The 18,199-nt window shown below is 30.1% G+C and overlaps 1 protein-coding gene across 3 annotated transcripts; it reads left to right on the forward strand.

The window, feature by feature from the left end:
• Positions 1–2,308: 2,308 nt before the first annotated feature.
• LOC137831168 (disease resistance protein At4g27190) lies at positions 2,309–17,729 on the forward strand. 3 transcript variants are annotated; one of them, XM_068638740.2, is made up of 5 exons: positions 2,309–2,426; positions 2,544–2,574; positions 12,472–12,539; positions 12,637–15,295; positions 17,202–17,729. In XM_068638740.2, exons 4-5 carry the CDS (start codon positions 12,689–12,691, stop codon positions 17,661–17,663), a joined length of 3,069 nt encoding a protein of 1,022 aa, XP_068494841.1. In that variant the 5' UTR covers positions 2,309–2,426; positions 2,544–2,574; positions 12,472–12,539; positions 12,637–12,688; the 3' UTR covers positions 17,664–17,729. The 3 variants fall into 3 exon arrangements, 2 of the variants coding, with proteins under 2 accessions (XP_068494841.1, XP_090159167.1); XR_016521320.1 differs by lacking the exons at positions 12,472–12,539; positions 12,637–15,295; positions 17,202–17,729 and adding an exon at positions 9,768–9,892; XM_090303041.1 differs by lacking the exons at positions 2,309–2,426; positions 2,544–2,574; positions 12,472–12,539 and having other exon boundaries at positions 12,564–15,295.
• Positions 17,730–18,199: the final 470 nt, after the last annotated feature.

Below are 18,199 nucleotides of genomic sequence, written 5' to 3' on the forward strand. Positions count from 1 at the left end.
GTGGGTTCTTTAAAATGCAAGTTGAAAAACCTAATAAGTGAGAAAGCTTTGTGGATTGTTGTTCTCTGAATGTAGAATGCAGAAAACAGGAACAAATTCGTGCGTTACGGGTTTGAAAAGTTTTTTCTTTTTAAACAGATAATCTCAATCCTTATAAAAAAACTCAAAAACCAATTATAAGGTCGGATTATCAGAATCGAAAAAGTTTCGAACCGGAAAGTTAGTCACGGTAAAACAATCGGATCATCATTAGTAGTATATTAAAGATCTCAACAAAGAGAATGGAGACTCAAAATTAATTTTGTCATATTTTATTGCATTTAAATTTTACAAGTTAAATTGTGGATTACTATTAGAAAAGACATAAGTACGAATTAAATAAAGGTTTATTTTCTAGTGATGTTTCAAGGCGTAACTTAGTAAGATAATCATAAAGAGGGTGGTATAAAATATTATGCAAATATATATGATGCGTATCATATGAATAAAAATATATATAAATAATCACTAAAAAAAATATTAAATAACAATTAGAGAAAAAAAAATAACTAATCACTGTATTAACTAAATTAGATATTAATTTAAAGATTAAAAAATTATTTATATCTAAAAAGTTGTTTATTATTAATAAAAATTTATAAAATGATTTCTAAATTGGTATCTAAATTAGCTATCTAGATTTTAACTATTAATATTTTATATTCTAAATTAGTCTCTAAAAAACTAATAGAAATTAATTTAGAATATAAAGTAGTAATTACTTAAAACTTTGGTAGCTAATGATTAAATATTATATTGAAGTGGAGATATAACTAAAGTTTTTATATTTTTTATGATCTAATAACTTATTAATCTATTGATAAAATTTGATTTTATATGTATCCGAGTTATATTCTAAATGTCTTCTACTAAGTATTTACACTATTAAAGTATTTTATAAAAAATAAGAAATATCTTATATGAAAAAGTTATGAAAGTGTAAAAATTCCCTTTTGATTCATTTTAGCTTAGCTATCCAAATAAATTGATAGCAAATTGTAATTGATTTGATTTTAGTTACTAAATTAGTACAAATTAATTATTGATTTAATTTTCATCGTTAATTTACATTGATTTAGTGACTAAAATTAAATTTATCACGAAATACATATCATTATAAATTATTTATAGCGATCGATTTGATTTCAATCGGTAAATCTTTAGAACCAGCGATTGAATTTGAATTTTGTTGCTAATTTTCACTTCTTTAGCAATAAAAATTAAATTTCTGATTAAATAAAAATATATATTTACAAATTAGTAAGCAATTTGTTCTTGAGCACTAAATCCTTACAGATCATTGACCAAATTTGGTTTTCAATTTATTTACATTAATTTAACGATCAAAATTCAATTGGTCATTCATTAAATACAAATATATTATTACAAATTAGTGATCGATTTAGTAGTTAAATTATAATTATTTTATTATTATGATTATAATTATTCTTTATTATTATAGATTTTATTTTTATTTTAATTATTATTATTATTTTTATTATTAAGATTTTTTTAATATAATAATAATATTAATTGTAATAATAATAATAATAATAATAAATACTAATAATTATTATTATTATTGTTTTAATGAAGAAGATAATAATAGTAATACACATATAATAATAATTATAATAATGATAATGATCATATTATTATTATAGAATTTTTGGAGTAGTGATTGTAAGTTGTATTTATAGTAAAAAACCTGAGTTCAAATCCATATGACATATTATTAATATTAATAATATTAACATTTTAGGTGATGAGAAATAATAATCGTGTGTATCTTAAACCCTTTACAAAGAAAACCAAATTAATCTACATTAGCAAATAACATGGTCAAAGTGCAGATTTTCCAACTAAGATACAAAGAAAAAATTCCCCACCAAACAAATTACCAAAAAAAAACAGAATCTAATTACTTATTAATCTATTGATAAAATCTGATTTTATATGTATCCAAGTTATATTCTAAATATCTTGTACTAAGTGGTTACACTACGCAAAGTATTTCATATCAATTAAGAAACATCTTATACAAAACTTTCATAGAATTTCCTTTTCGATTCATTCCATAAACTTTAAAAAGAATGTGTAATAATATTCTGACATTAGTTTTAAGCAAAGAATGAGTAGAACTTCATTGGTATTCAACGAATTTAGAAAAACTGACGGAATAAGCAATGAATAACCTTTGTAGGGAGAAAAAGGAAAAAATGTTATGAAAAAGTGATAAATATAAGATAGTTATAGCTCTTTCAAATAAGGGAACTTCCAAAGTTTTATCCAAGCCTAAGAAGATTCTCTATTTCCCTATAAACAGGTTTTGTTTATCTTTTTCTTTCACCCCCAAGTTTGGTTTTCTTCTTCCTCTCCTCATTCAGGTACTTTTTTATGTATTTAAAAATCTTCTAAAGTTGTCATTTGAATCATTTTAAATCATTATAATGAATTCATTTCAGCATCAAACAATAATTAAGATGAATCCATGTTTATTTCAGGCACTTTGAAAGTAGAAGTCATTCACTCCAGGTACTTGTTCTCTTTTCTCTATTATTAAATTCATGAAATTTACCTTTGGTTATTATTTTAAATTTTAATGGTTAAGACTTTTCCTTCTAATTCATTTATCAAATTCCATCTTTCCCAATTCCTGAGTCATATGTTTGTATGCTTTTAGTAGTTTTGAAAATGCATGCAATTTAAATATTGCTTGAAGTATTTTATTTAATCAAGTTTATTGTTGAAACTTTACACAATCAAATAACATCACATTTTATTACAATTTAAACGAAAAACTAATCTGTTCAAATTTTCACGATGCAAAAATTTACACTGTCTAGAATATTATATTTATCACTTATTCTAGATACAACTTTTTCTTTAACCTTAACTCAAAAAGTTTTCTTATTTTTTGTATTATATTTTGTTCTTATATCAACACACCATTTAACACCTATATATCCTCAATGATAATAAATTGACCATTTTCCTTCTTTTCGTAGTACCTATACCAAAATCGTTAGTATAGTTTAAATTTCTCCCACTACAAAATAAAAATGAACATTAAAAATCTTGGATTTTTATTGGTGAAAATTAAGTTCACATAAATCATAATATTTTAACACTTGTAATCAGATTTGAGATATATCTAAAGTTTCTATTTCAAATCATAATAACATTTACAACATATAAATAAAATTAGAATTATTTAGATCAATAGCAGTTTAAATAAATAATAAAAAAAATTAACATTTATTAGACCAAAAAATAATTTAAATAAATATTAAAAATAAATAATTTCAAAAATTAAAGTATTAAAATAAAAAATATATATATTATTAATTAGATTAATACTAACTTAAATATACATTCAAAAAATTATATTAAAATTTACCAGACCTATACTAAATTAAAAAAATATTAAAATTAAAATTAAATTAATATAAACGAAGTTAATATTAATCACTTAATTTAAATAATATAAATACTAAAAATAAACATACTTAATGTTAGTTAACTCAACGTTGATTTAAATAAATATTAAAAGTAAATTAAATTAATATTTTTTTTTAATAAATTCATGTGAGACGTCATTATGAAATATGACATCTTAATTAGGCGGCCAGTCTAGACCTCAACAATCATTTGTCTTCACGTGAAAGAATCCATTAAATAGAAAAAGAAAACAAGCAAACATGGGGGACTATACCAAACACATGCAAAGGAATACAAAACAACTCCCTAGAACCTAGGCAAGCTTATGAACATAGTGATTTTTTTTATCAACAAAAAACAAATAAATAAGAGGTATTTCAGAGATACATCAACTCTTATATAATCACGCTCCCTTCTAACCTCTTTATCCAAACTTACAGACATGAATCCTAACCATTGACCCAAACATGAACCATAAAAAAATAAGTCATACAAACCCCTCTACTCATCAAAAAACCACCTAGTAATTTTTTACCAATCTCATTAACATAGTGATTACCCTCCTTAATATTATGTGAGACTTTAAACTTAATTCTTTTACAGAAAAACAAACATTTACTTGATCAACTACGTATAGTCCAAGGAACAAGATGCAAGTGCATATAAGAGAAAGCAAGACATATTAAGGCAGAGTCACCTTCCAACCATAAACAATAATATCTATCCCGTTGAGCTTGTTCAATAGCAATGATAGCTCCCATGAATTCAACAAAAATAGATGTCAAGGAAGGAAAAAAAATTCATCAACAAACCCTCTCATAGTACCTCTAGAAATTCCAATACCTATAATAAGACCCAATAAACCCTTGACAGCACAATCAACATTGACTTTAATTTAGCCTTATAAATATTAATTTCTTGCTAAAATTTGAGGTGATTTTTCATCGTCCAAATCATCAAGAGTGAGAAAGTAATAGTTGCAAGTCTAATAGGTTTAAATAAAGGACTTATCGAAGATTAATAACTACACCAAAACTAATTTAAATAAAAATTATCGTTAACAAATATATAAATATTAAAAATAAAATACATTAGTTAGATCAACATTAATTTAAATATATATTTAAAATAAATAACATTAAAATAACATTAATTTAAATGAATATTAAAATTAAATAAAAATTAGTATCAATTTAATCAATATTAACTTAAAAAATATTAAAAAATTATATAACTTTTTATAACATTAACATAAATAAATATAAATATATATATATATATATATATTTGATATTATCCTTAATATTCTTCTCCTAATATCTTATTCTCTTCTTTCTTTGACTTTTGTATTTCTACCTTCTTAGGAATACAAGATAATAAAAGATAATAATTTTCAGTTATTACTTTTCATTACATACATTAAATATATATAAATAAATTCATTACATACATTGAATATATATACATAAATGGGTAAAATAATCTCATAATTCTACCATCCTTAATCTTAATAAAATAGTTTTCCTCAAATTATGGGATTTACAATCTAAAATAAAGATAAAATATACAAATTGAAGCTCCAATAAATATAAAAATTTAAAACTAATCTAGCATAATCATAAGAAGTTTTCTAAAATAATTCAAAACTCCCCTCAAGCTGGTGAATAAGTTTTTCCATTCTTAACTTCGATATAACTATATCAAAGTTATTGTTGTTCAAATCCTTGGCAAGATATATGCAAATCATGTCATTATATCAAACTTCTCTTTAATAAAATGTTTATCCACTATATTGTACTGGATTATGAGTTATGCTAATTGCAGGTTTGTTATCACAATATAACTTCATAGGCCCATCTCATTTTATCTTCTAAGTCTTTCAATATAGTTTTTAGCCATAATAGCTCACATATCCCTTGAGTGCATGAAATTCTACGTTAGCACTACACCTAGCTACCGCACTTTGCTTTTTAATTTTCCAATACCAAGTTTTCACCAAGAAAAGTGCAATAACCAATAGGCGAATTTCTTTTCCTGATGTCTCTTTCAAATACTGGACAATCCTAAGAGCAACTTGTAAATGTGTTTCCTTTGTTGATGCATAAACTGACTTACTAAACTCACAACAAAAGCAATATCAGATTTAGTTGAGATAAATAAATAAGTGTTCCTACAAGACTTTGATATATTTACCAAATTTGCATTTACCAAATTTGCATTTAGACCAACTAGTATGTTTACTAGTTTGTTGGCCATTTTACCTGTTTTTTACAATAACCCAGTAATATACTTTTGTTGAGATATAAAAATCTCTTTCTTAGAGTGAAAAACTTCAATTCTTAAAAAATATTTTAATTTTGCCAAGGCCTTAATTTCAAACTCTTTGGCCAGACATTGACTCAATCTTTGTTGTTTCTATTCATCATTACTCTATTTATATTATCAATAATCGCAACAAAATCATCAACATAAACTAACAAAAATTTTATCCCCCCTAAATCAAAATGTTTAAACAACAAAGTGTGGTCTCCTTGACTATGTTTATATTATCATGACTTTGGTGAACCTCCCAACCATGATCTAGGTTATGGTTTCAACCCATACAACGCCTTATTTAGTTTGCATGTTTTGTTTGACTCAATCATCCTTGTATACTGAAGTGGTACCTTTATGTATATTTCTCCAAGATCCCCATGTAGAAAAAAAAATTGTTAGAATATATGGCCTTAAACGAGAGGGGGGTGAATTGTTTAAGAAAGATTTTCGTAAACTTTTAAGCCTAGAATGAAAATACTTCAAGAAAACCTTGATTAAGAATTCAGTTTTTCAAAACATAAAGCAAAAGCACAAGACTGGAAAAACAATTGGTTGTTTTACCGAAACAATCGGTTGTTTATACCAGTTATCAAATGACAAAACTGAATTTAAAGAGATAGGGATAGAGAGATTGTACACAGTTGTTTATACTGGTTCACTCCAAATCCAGAGCTACATCCAGTCTTCTCAAAAACCCTGAGGAAATCCACTAAGCAATCACACCTTGATCACTTACACAATAACCAAGAGAATGACCTTGAACACCTCAAGAAACACACTCTCTTTGGTCAACACACCTACACCAAGATTGCTGATCTTGATCCCCTCAAGAACACACAACCAATCTTAGCAAACACAGAAACGAAACTTGTCTTTACAGAGAGTACAAGGATTACACTTGTTACAGAAGATAATCTGAAATTAATACAAGCAGAATCATATTCCACAACTTTGATCAATCACACACTCTTAGCAATCTCAACTCTTTGAAAAACTCAAAAACTCTTAGCAAAAACTTATCAAAGATTGATTGTCAAATCTGTTTTTCTGAATTTATTCAAAGATGTAGTTTGTTATCAAATCTTAACAAACTCTTAAATTGCATTAAAAGATTGGTCAAAGCATTTAATGACTGGAGCGTAAGCAGTTAAAACATTTAAAGCTCAGTCAAAGATAAAACAGTTTTTCTGTTATGGTCCCAAAACAAACAATCGGTTGTTTCCTCGAATCAATCGGTTGTTTTGGTACTTAACAGTTCAACCATTTTTAAAAACAGTTTTCAATCTTTTTCTCAAAACACCTAAGTATAAACAATCGGTTGTTTCGACAAAACAATCAGTTGTTTTAACTTAGTTTGAAAACATTTTACTTTCACAAAGATTAAGATGCTTATGCTTTAGATTTAATCAAAGGGTGGATTACAACATTTAAACTACCCCAGAACTAAGCTAAACCAGCACAACAACATCAAGCACAACAAAGGCTTCAACATCCTTCAAAGGATTTGGATTCTTCAAAGCTTGAACACCACTTGGTTCAATAATTTTTACATCAAATTTCAGCATATTCTAGTGATGATTTGTTGTCAAGAATAAAATAACTCTAACCGCGTTCATTTTTGCAATTGGTGCAAAAGTCTTCAATTCATTACATATGTTTGAGTGAATCTTTTTGCTACTAGCCTAGCCTTGTACCTTTCAATAGTTCCATTGGCCTTGTATTTTATCATATAAATCCACTTGCATCCAACCTGTTTTCTACCAAGTGGTAGAGTGACTAGTTTCCAAGTGTTATTCTTCTTCAATGCCTCCATTTCCAAATTCATTGTTTGTTTTCATTTTTTTTCAATTAGTGTCTTAGATACAAAAGAATGTATAGTTGTAGTGTTTAGACTTGTGAGAAAGGTTTTATGTGAAGGAGATAATTTTTTCAAAAGATAGATAATTTGCTAAAGGAGATAATTCTGTTTATTGCTCTCTAGTTCTCCAAATTATTATTTTTTTACCAACTAAAAATTAAAATGAATTAAAGGGATACTTTAGGGGTATCCCAACCCGTATACAACGCTAAAAAAGATTACGACATAACAACTATCCTAACATCCCTCCAAAAAAACAGGATCACTAAAAACCAACCTCTGCTTCATAAAGAACTTCCCCAAACTACAAACTACCCCTGCATTCTTAAAGAGAGAAGACTAGATCATTAACCACTTCCCCCACAACAGATAAGTACATTCTTTATGACTTCACAATACCTACGTACAAAGGGAGAAAAACAAAAGTGGTACAAACCCCATAAACATTTGGTACCTACGGCCTCAGCATCATTGCAGGGAAGTTCTCCAACTTATCTTCTCATGTTGTTGTGTGAAGTTCTCATTTAATACATCTTTTCGTGTCTTCCTAGGTAATTTTGGTTCTGTCCACCTGAGTAAGATATTGAAACAAATATAGCTAGTAGTAGCTAAAGCTTTTCCATTTTGCATTAGATCTCCCAACAAATGAGAGCAATTCATATGTTGTTAATAACTCATACGTAGAGATACTCCAATATATCGTGTAATTTAGTTGATACATTATCACTTAGCATATATCATATATGTAACAAATTAGAATATGCCAAGTGTAACTTAAATTTAGTATCATTAATTCTTAATCAGAATATAACAAAACATTTATAGCAACAAACACTTAAAAAAAATCATTAAATAAAAACTAATTTAAAAAACTAAAATAATTAATTACTATTTAACTAAAATAAAGATCATTTTATAAATTAAAAAAGTATTGGTATCTAAAGTAATTTCTATTATTAATAAAAAAATTAGAAAATAGTTTCTAAATTGACATCTAACCATTAGCTACCAATATTTTAGCAGCTAATTACTACTTCATATTCTAAATTAGTCTTTATTAGTTTTTTATAAACTAATTTAAAAATAAAAATATTAGTATCTAAAATCTTGGTAGCTAATTTAGATACCAGTTTATAATTTTTTTTATACATTTTTATTAATAATAAAAACTACTTTAGATACTGATAACTTTTTATGGCAAGTGCATTGCGTTATCAGGAATAATAATTTGTTCCTAAGGACGGATATAGATCCACAAGGAACAATTGAATTATCAAGTACAATATTCACTAAATATAAACAGAAACAATAAAAAGTTGAATAATGACAAGAATTAACAAGAAAACAAATAAAAAAAGTAATTGCTTCAATTGGAAAAATAGGGATTGAGTTTCTTTTGTCTCACTCTTATGTATTTGATTAGCATGTTAACATTATGTTCTTTGATTGAAATTGATGTCAGTATAAAAGTCATTTATATCGATTTCTCGCATAAAAAATTCTTAAGAATGTTCCCTAAATATCGATCTCTCGCATATATATATATATATATATATAAGAAAAACATAAGATCAAGCTCAGACGTTAATAACAATTAACATTTCAAGTTTATTCCTAACATTCAAATATGTTAAGTATTATTGTTTAGCTCAGAACCCTAAAAATACTTCCTAGTCAGATTTAAGATCCTCAAACATGTCACAAATATTTAAAAGCAAAACAACAATACCAATAATCAATGAAGAACAAAATATTATATCATAGTTAAATATCACCTCAATACATAAGAGTTTGAACAAATTACTCCCAATCCCAAATGGTAGAATTAGTCACGTATACTTCTAACACATTCCATTTTCCCAATTTGTTACAATTCACTCAATGGTGTTTTCCTATCAATCTGGCACCCTAAGGTTGAACCTCTAGCCCCTTATTTAACCTAATTTTCTAGGGCACTCTCGCTTCGCTACTGAGTTGGACTTTTTTGCTCTTTTTGTGCGTTCTTGGCCTTCCAACTTTCTCCTTTTAGATCATCTTATTAGGAATTTAGCTTCCTGTTTTTTTGCTGGAAGATCTAGAAGATTCATTGTGATGCAAGATCCTTTTTATGCAGCGCTTGAGGGGAATGTCAGGAATTGGTCAATCTACAAGTGAAGACTCTGTTTTTTGGTCAATCTACAAGTGTAAACTGGAAGACTTGGTTTAACTCCTCTTGGTTATGAACTTCTTAGGCTAAGTACCTGTTTTAGGTGTAGAATGAAGTCGTCCTTGTTAGGCAGCTTTAGGAAGGGAAGTGTTGCCCGTTCTAGATTAATTGTAAACGGGTTGAGATACCCCTGAAGTATCTCCTTTTAATTAAATTAATTCTTTGCTGACAAAAAAAATTATTCTCTTTAAGCCAATCATCTCCATTCTTCCATATAAACATGAAATTAACACCAAAATTGGGAATAAAATGTTCTCATTCAAAATAAAGATCATAAAAAATGTAAAAATGTATAAATTCATAAATTAAGGATTATTTAATATGTAGTTTAACAATTAATACCCATAAGTGCCTATATTGTAATATGAAATATTACTGAAATTAGGCACTTATCAAATACCAATAATTTTTTAGTCTCTAAAATAATGTCTAATTTAGTCAATATAGTGACTAAGTATTTTTTTGTCTCTAAATTTGGTTGCTATTTAGTGATTTTCTTGTAGTGATAATAATGTATTCTCACATAAAGATGTAGACAAACATTGTTCAACTTATAAATAAAACTGTTTCAAAAATATGAACTAGTTGCATTGTAGGATATTCATTTTCGTATGCTTATGAAGCAATCTTTTTACATAAGCACCAATTTGAAAAGCTTGTTTTTTAGAATTGTTTCTAACTCGTGCTTAAGCTTTTAATTATGCATTTCCAAATATTTCTCCCATCCATCCTGAATATCACATTATTTCTTTGTATCCATATGCTTCTCATAATTGACATGCATGTCTACTAGTATCTCCCAAAGACCTATGCTTTGTTTCTTCTTTTATGGGGTGAAAAGTAGCAATAGAATTTCTCATTAGAAGATCGTGGATGGCCACTAATAGTAAATTGTCCCATTAAAAGATGAAAGTTGATGGTGAATAGAAGATGTAGTTAACAATAGTTGTGTATTTGTATATAGGTTATTTATACAAAATGTGAATATGTTTCCCTACATACGGCTAGCCACTATAACCCCACCCATTTCCTGTAAACTTAGAATATTCTTAGTTTTTTTATCGGCAAATTACAAATACATAAACAAAAGAATTAGACATTAGAGATGTCATAACCCCTGTTCAAAAGTTCACTCAAAATTACATCCCAAAAACTAAAATTACATCCCAAAAACTATGTATATGAATATAATTTTTTTATTAATAAAAAATAAATAAATTAAAAAAGACACTTCTAAGGTGTCCAACCCTTATACAAAATTCAAGAGGAGCTCAGCTTCAGCAACAAGCAAAAAGCCTAGATTCTTCAGCACTTCCCTTGCTTTATCATAACTAACACTATAACAGCTATTACAAAAAAACTGTAACCATCACTACTGCCAAAGCAACTAATAAAAAAACAGTTTCTTCTACACTTTTAGCAATTTACAAACGAGTTTCAAAGACATTAAGAATAGGATCTGGAGGGGGATGTTGATAGTGGTAGTTAGATGTATCTGGATCAAAGAAATGAAATTATATTTAAGAACACAATGGTGGATTGAGGAGATTTTTAGTAAAGAAAAATTAAAAAAGTGGGCATATGGGTGCATTGCAATTTTTGTAAGACTATATTTTCTTTTTTTTATTAGTGTCTATGTCCAAGGATATGTATTGATATGATTTGTAGAGCATACAAAAATGGGTAGTGATAGTATAAAGGGTAATTTCATGATTTGATAACTGGTAGGTAGGAGTTGTCATGTTTCTACCTGTTATGGAACATTAAACCAATAAAGTTGATAGTGCAGATATACTCTAATATAGATGCTCTGGCACCATTTTATCTAGTTAACCAGGTCTCACAACTAGGCAGAGTAGCTTAGAGAATTATTTTTTATGTGCAAGTAGTGAACTCACAATGTCTGCATGATCATACAAGGGCTTACAGCCTTCGTATATGCATATCAGAAAAGCCTTAGCTTGGACAGAGTGAGTAGTACGAAAACACAACACATGGTGGGGTGCTGTAAACTGTGTACAACACAAACTGTGTACATGAACTGAATTTGAGTCTACATAAAGGAAGAAAACTATAATGAAGACTGCAGTAGAAACACTACTATCATGTGTAGGGAAGATTAAGAATACATGAGGAAAGCAATTTGTGGAATTAGTACCTCAGTTTGGTTGTAGCTTGTTCAAAACAGGTTGCAAGAGTATATTTCAATGTGAGCCTATATTGATGTGGAGATAAGGAGTTAATGAGGGGTAAACTTGTTTTTGGGATGAGAACACCTTGGTTTGTTACAAGAAACTTATTAGTGGTAATATTTGAAGAGAGGTGAAAGGTTGGTTGATTGTTTTGTTTCTAGACAAACCACCTAACTGTGGAATTATTGTATATTTGTGTACAAGGGTTAGAGCAAGCATTTGTACTACTTTTTTTTATATAACTAACTAATATAAAATTGATTTTTTATTTATAAAAATATCACCATGTTTCTTTCAATACAGGTTAAATGTAAAATGATGAAATTTATGTACTCTATCATTTTTTCGCCAGTAATAACTTAAATAATCTTATTCCGTCAGCATTTTAAATACTGTTCAATTTGTTTTGTTCATGACAGGAGTACAGTTGAAGAATAATTGTTATTTAAGTCACATCCTTTCTATTTTGGCCATTATCTAAAAGAGGGTGAGCCATTTACTTCAAATTTTGCGTTGCTTCATTGAAGTTATTGCCTCCATCTATTATCCTATCCTAGGTTAAACCTGTATCAACTCCGTTGCAGCAACCAACACCAACAAAGGAAAGAAAGATCAATTGGCACATTTTTTCAGAAGATGAAAGCAGCAGTGGTTGTACATCAACTGGGCAACCTAATTTCCAACAGAAGCATTTTGGAGAATCTCAAAGCTGAACTCAAGGATCTGCAAGATCAAAAGAAAAGGGTGCAAGTAAATCTTATTTTGCACTATGAAAAACTCCAAACTCAAAGAGAGTGGCTAAAAAGAGTGGATGAGATTCTTGAACAAGGGGATAGATTCTTGAACGATTATGAAGGCAAAAGTACTTGCACAAATTTTTTGTTGCGGTACAAGGTTGGTAAACAATCAAGAAAGATGCAACAAGTTATTTCACAATTAATTGAAGAAGGAAATTCTCATCTATCTGCAGCAAGAGATTATGAGAGACCAAAATCAAGAGATGATACTATAGAAGATATTATGAAAGCCCTAAAGAACCCTAGTATCCAAGCAGTTGGAGTGTGGGGGCTGGGTGGTATAGGCACAACCCCATTAGCCAAACACATTAGAGAGAAAGCAAAAGAACAAAAATTGTTTACTGCAGTGGTTGTCATAACTGTAACTGATAAGTCAAATCAGGAGCAAGTTCAAAAGGCTATTGCAGATGAATTGGGAGTGCAGTTGACCAATGGAGAAAGTCTTGTGAAAAGAAGAAACAAATTGCGTCAGAGAATAAAAATGGAGCAAAATTGTCTCATCATAGTGGATGATACGTGGGGGGAATTGGACCCACAAGAATTTGACTTAGAGGAATTTGGAGTTCCTCCGGGTAATGAACATGCAGGGTGCAAATTATTGTTGACATCAAGAAATATGAATTTCATACAAAATTTGAAGGGTGCCTCTAAGCTTAAAGTGTTTCAATTAGAAGCATTACAAAAAGAAGAGGCTCAGATGTTGTTTCAGAAGATGGTTGGAGGTGTTGTTGAAGATCAGGAAAGTTCCATTGTAGAAGAAATTGTGAGAAGTTGTGAAGGTTCCACTTCTTTAATTTATGCCATAGCAAAAGCATTAGAAAATAAGGGCCCAGATGCCTTGATGCAGTTAAAGGAAAACACCTCACCAACAAAACTATTGTCCTTTTGTCTAGAACAAAATGAGGAACTCAAATCATTGTTGTTGCTTCTTACTATTAGGGGAAGAAGGTTTATTAACACATATAGCATCTATATAGACATGTGGGCAGGTGTATTAAAAAATCTCGAAACAACAGATTCTGCAAGAAAAAAGCGTGACTCACTGATTAGTGATCTGAAGGCCTATGGTCTTGTGGTTGAAAATGAAAAGGACTGGGTCAGAGTAGATGACTACATATGGCATACTGCTAATCGAATGGACCAGCAGGATCGAATAAGAGCTTCAATGATTTTCAGAGAATGGCCATCTGAAGAAGAGCTAAAAGATTTACACTTCTGCAACATACATCTTGTGGGTGATTTGCAAGTTCCAAAAAGGTTAAAATGTCCAAACTTAAAACATCTTTTGATAAGTAGGGAAAATCCCACAATAGATATTCCAGATTCCTTTTTTGAGGAGACTAAACTTCTGAAAGTGCTTGATTTTGTTTCCTTTAGTCGTCCAAATCTGCCAATTAGTTTTGTTTCTTTGAAGGACCTTGAAGCAATATCCATGTATCAATGCAATTTCGGAGACATTACTAAAGTTTGTGAGCTCACAAATCTACGAATGCTTGGCATCGTTGAAAGTACGATCCAACAATTGCCTGTGCAAATTAGACAGCTTCAGAAGTTGCTATTCTTGGATTTAAGAGACACACATCTCCAAGTGATTCCAGCCAATGTCCTGTCAAACTTGACAAGCTTGGAAGAATTATATTTGAGAAACTCCTTCTGTAATTGGAAGATTGAAATGTCTTCCAGTGAAAACAACGCAAGCTTGAAAGAGCTTACAGACTTGGAACATTTGGCATATATAGAAGACTTATATGTTCCAGATCCTCAGGCATGGCCTGTGGAAATGTTCTTTAGAAATCTAAGATCATACACAATTTTCATTGGTGACGGGTGGAGCCGACAACATGATGGTGATCATGAATTGAAGACATTGAAATTGAATCTCAACAGGAGGTTTCAGTCAGATGATGGAATAAAAAAGATGCTGAAAGAAGTTCAGGTTTTGCACTTGAATACACTGAGTGGTGTCCAAAATGTTCTTAATGATTTGGAGTGTGATGGGTTTCCACAACTGCAGTCTCTCTTTATTCAAAACAATGATGAACTCAAATGCATAGCCACAGGGTCAGGTAATGATCCTCTTGATGCTTTTCCGAACTTGGAGTCACTGTCTCTCAGCATTCTTATCAATTTGAAGCACATATGCTATGGTGGTCCTTTAACTGAGAAATCTTTCTTCAAACTAAGAGTCATCACAATAGAGAAATGCAGTGAAATGGAATGTCTCTTCTTAAAATCAATGATCAATGGCCTTCCTCATCTTGCTACTTTGAATGTTTCACAGTGCAAATCCATAAAGACAATTGTGCTTATTGAAGGTGCAGAGAATCCTCCCATAAAATTTCCTGAATTATGCTCTCTAACCTTACAAGGACTCCCAGCATTAATCAGTTTCTGCTCAAGTGAAGGATCCTCTGCGACTGATACACCTACACTTTTTCATGACAAGGTTTTAAAATATTTCCAGCACTGATAAGGCATTAAAGCATTAACCATATGTAATCTGTAGCTCCATTACTGCATGTATCCTCTCAACAACCCTACATTCCATTTGCACGTATATACACATATAACATATACAAGTTTGTTCATTAATTTTTATAGAAAATATTTTTTTAATCAGAAAAAACGAATAAATAAATAATAGGTATTTTAGGGATACCACAACCCGTATACAACAAACCTACCTTGCGCTCATTCCCTCTACTGTAATCTTTGCCCCTAATACATACACCTACACTCAAGATATATATCTCCTAGAGAAATTAACAGACCTCATACAAGCCATTGACTTAAGACACCAGTCTGAATATGCGCTTTGGACATAACTCATGACCAAGCCTTCAGTTGTGACAGGGCAAAGATTTCAATATGATCGATCCTACCACTTTTGAAGATCCTCCTATTCCTATAATTCCACAATTCTCCTGCAACTGCTATCCACACACAACCCAAACTTGATTTACACTTTCCTTGACCTCATTCATCCTAAAGCTTAATAAGTGTTTTTTGGCTACCTATGATGTGTCGATGCCATCCTCATCCAGTCATAGCACTTAGACCACATGAGCTAGACAATTCTACACATACAAAAAAGGTGAGACGAGGTTTCCTCTTCCTCCTCGTACATACAACAAATATTGGAAGACATACATATCCCCCTCCTTACTGATTTGCTTTAGACGCTATTTTGTCTTCCAGAACCTCCATGATGTGAGATGTGTAGATGGTTGTGCCTTTAACCTCCAAAACCCACAAACAAATCCCTCTCAGCCCCCCCCCCCTAAGTGTCTTCATTAAGAATTTTGTATGCAGATTTAACTGTGAACACGATTGCCTCTCTGTCTTCCCAAACCCAAAAATCGTCCTTATCCACCCTTACCCTATGTTCCCCTATAATTTGCATTAGTTGATGTTCCAGATTCCGTTCACATTCAAACAAGTTCCTTCTCCATTCGATCTTCCAGGTCCACCCTGAATTTTCTGACCTTTCCCCTGCCTGCCATATAGAAGAGTCCTTGATAGAACATATGGTATAAAGTCTTGGAAAGGACTCCTTCAAAGTCATGTTGTCCACCCATCTATCCTCCCATAACCTGATCTCCCTCCCACTTTCAACCTCCCAAGAAAAGTTATCCTCAAACTTGTCTTTCCATCCGTCATAGACCAAACCTCCTTCAAATCCCTCCACCAAAGAGGATCACAACAGCTATTTCTTTGACTTCGTAGATCCCTCCAACCTCCATATTTAGAATCCACCACTTCTTTCCACAAACTTTGTTTTTCATGACCTAAGTGTCGTATCCATTTTCCTAACAGAGCAATATTAAACTGCCTTATGTCAATCATTCCTAACCCTCCCGCTTCTTTTGGCTGGCAAACCTTTTCCCACGAAGCCTACGCAATTTTCCTGCCTACTGATCCCCATCCCGACAAAAAGTTCCTCTGCAACCTCACTATATCCTTCATCACCATAACCGACGTCTTATACAAAGACAAGTAATACAGGGAGAGAGCAGATAACGCTGACTTAATCAAACAAAATCTGTCAGCCATAGAGATAAACTTACCTTTCCATTTGCTTAGTCTTTTTCTCACTCTTTCCACCACCTCTTCCCAAAACTTACTTCTTCTCTGACATCCTTCTACATGCATACCCAGATATTTAAACGGAGTCTTCATTGTTTCGCAATTAAAAATTGATGAACATTTGTAGTCTTTTTCTTGACAAAACAGAAGAGTAAGCATAAAAGCCAAACAAATACTTAAACCCTAATAGCATGACAATGAGCAGTAATTAATGATGTTGTAAAAAACTGCTAATAGTATTCATTAATGTCATATTGTTTATGCAGGTTTCTTGCCCTAATCTGGAGACAATGGTAATTTTCGAGGTTAGTGACTTGACAACAATATGGAATGAGGGGTATGATGCTGAAAATTCATTTTGGAAACTGAAAAACGTAAATATCAAATATTGTGAGAAATTGAGAACTGTTTTTCCCGTTAATCTTTCCAAAAATCTTGATAACTTGAAGATGTTAGAGGTAACAGATTGCAGTTCAATGACAAGCATTTTTACTGTGATGAGGCAAGATAGCAGAATACCAGGACTTCAAATGAGCATTCCAATGATTCAAATAAATTTAACAAATCTTCCCAAATTGGATTATGTGTGTGTTACTGAAGGATTTGAATCCTTGAAGAAAAGATTCGAGAAAGAATGGCATGCTGGCCTTCCCGGATTGTCAGCTGACGCACGTATTGAACACGAAAGAAAAATGAAAAAATATTTGGAAGAATATTTAAATATGTAGGTGCTTGAACAATACCATGAACCTTAACTTGTATTTCATTTAATTCACTCTTAACTTCAAACTAAAGTTATATATGTATGCATTTCAATTTTCTTTTTTGCTTCTTATTTTAGAATTATAAAAAAAATCTTTACATCAAAACTTTTTACAATCTCATCATGAAATAGGTTGTGTTTTATTTGAAAAATAACTATTTACCTTTGTTTTTTTTATATAATCGTGTGGATATATATATATATATATATATATATATATATATATTTCAAACCATATATAGATAAATACTATGTTATATAAGAATTACAAGCCTAAAAATATCAAAATAATAATCATCATACTCCCCTTAAAGATAAATGAACTAGAAGTATCTCTATGACACACTAAATTTCTTTTTAAAAAAAAAATATATATATATATATATATAAAAAAATATTGTAATAGTAACTAATTTAGAAACTAAAAAAAAATAGTTTATATAAATATCAATTTAGATACTATTTTATAAACTAAAAATTATTGGTTACTAAAAAGGTATC

This window comes from Phaseolus vulgaris, chromosome 6 (assembly GCF_051622355.1).
Source record: "Phaseolus vulgaris cultivar YP4 chromosome 6, ASM5162235v1, whole genome shotgun sequence".
Classification (NCBI taxonomy): domain Eukaryota; kingdom Viridiplantae; phylum Streptophyta; class Magnoliopsida; order Fabales; family Fabaceae; genus Phaseolus; species Phaseolus vulgaris.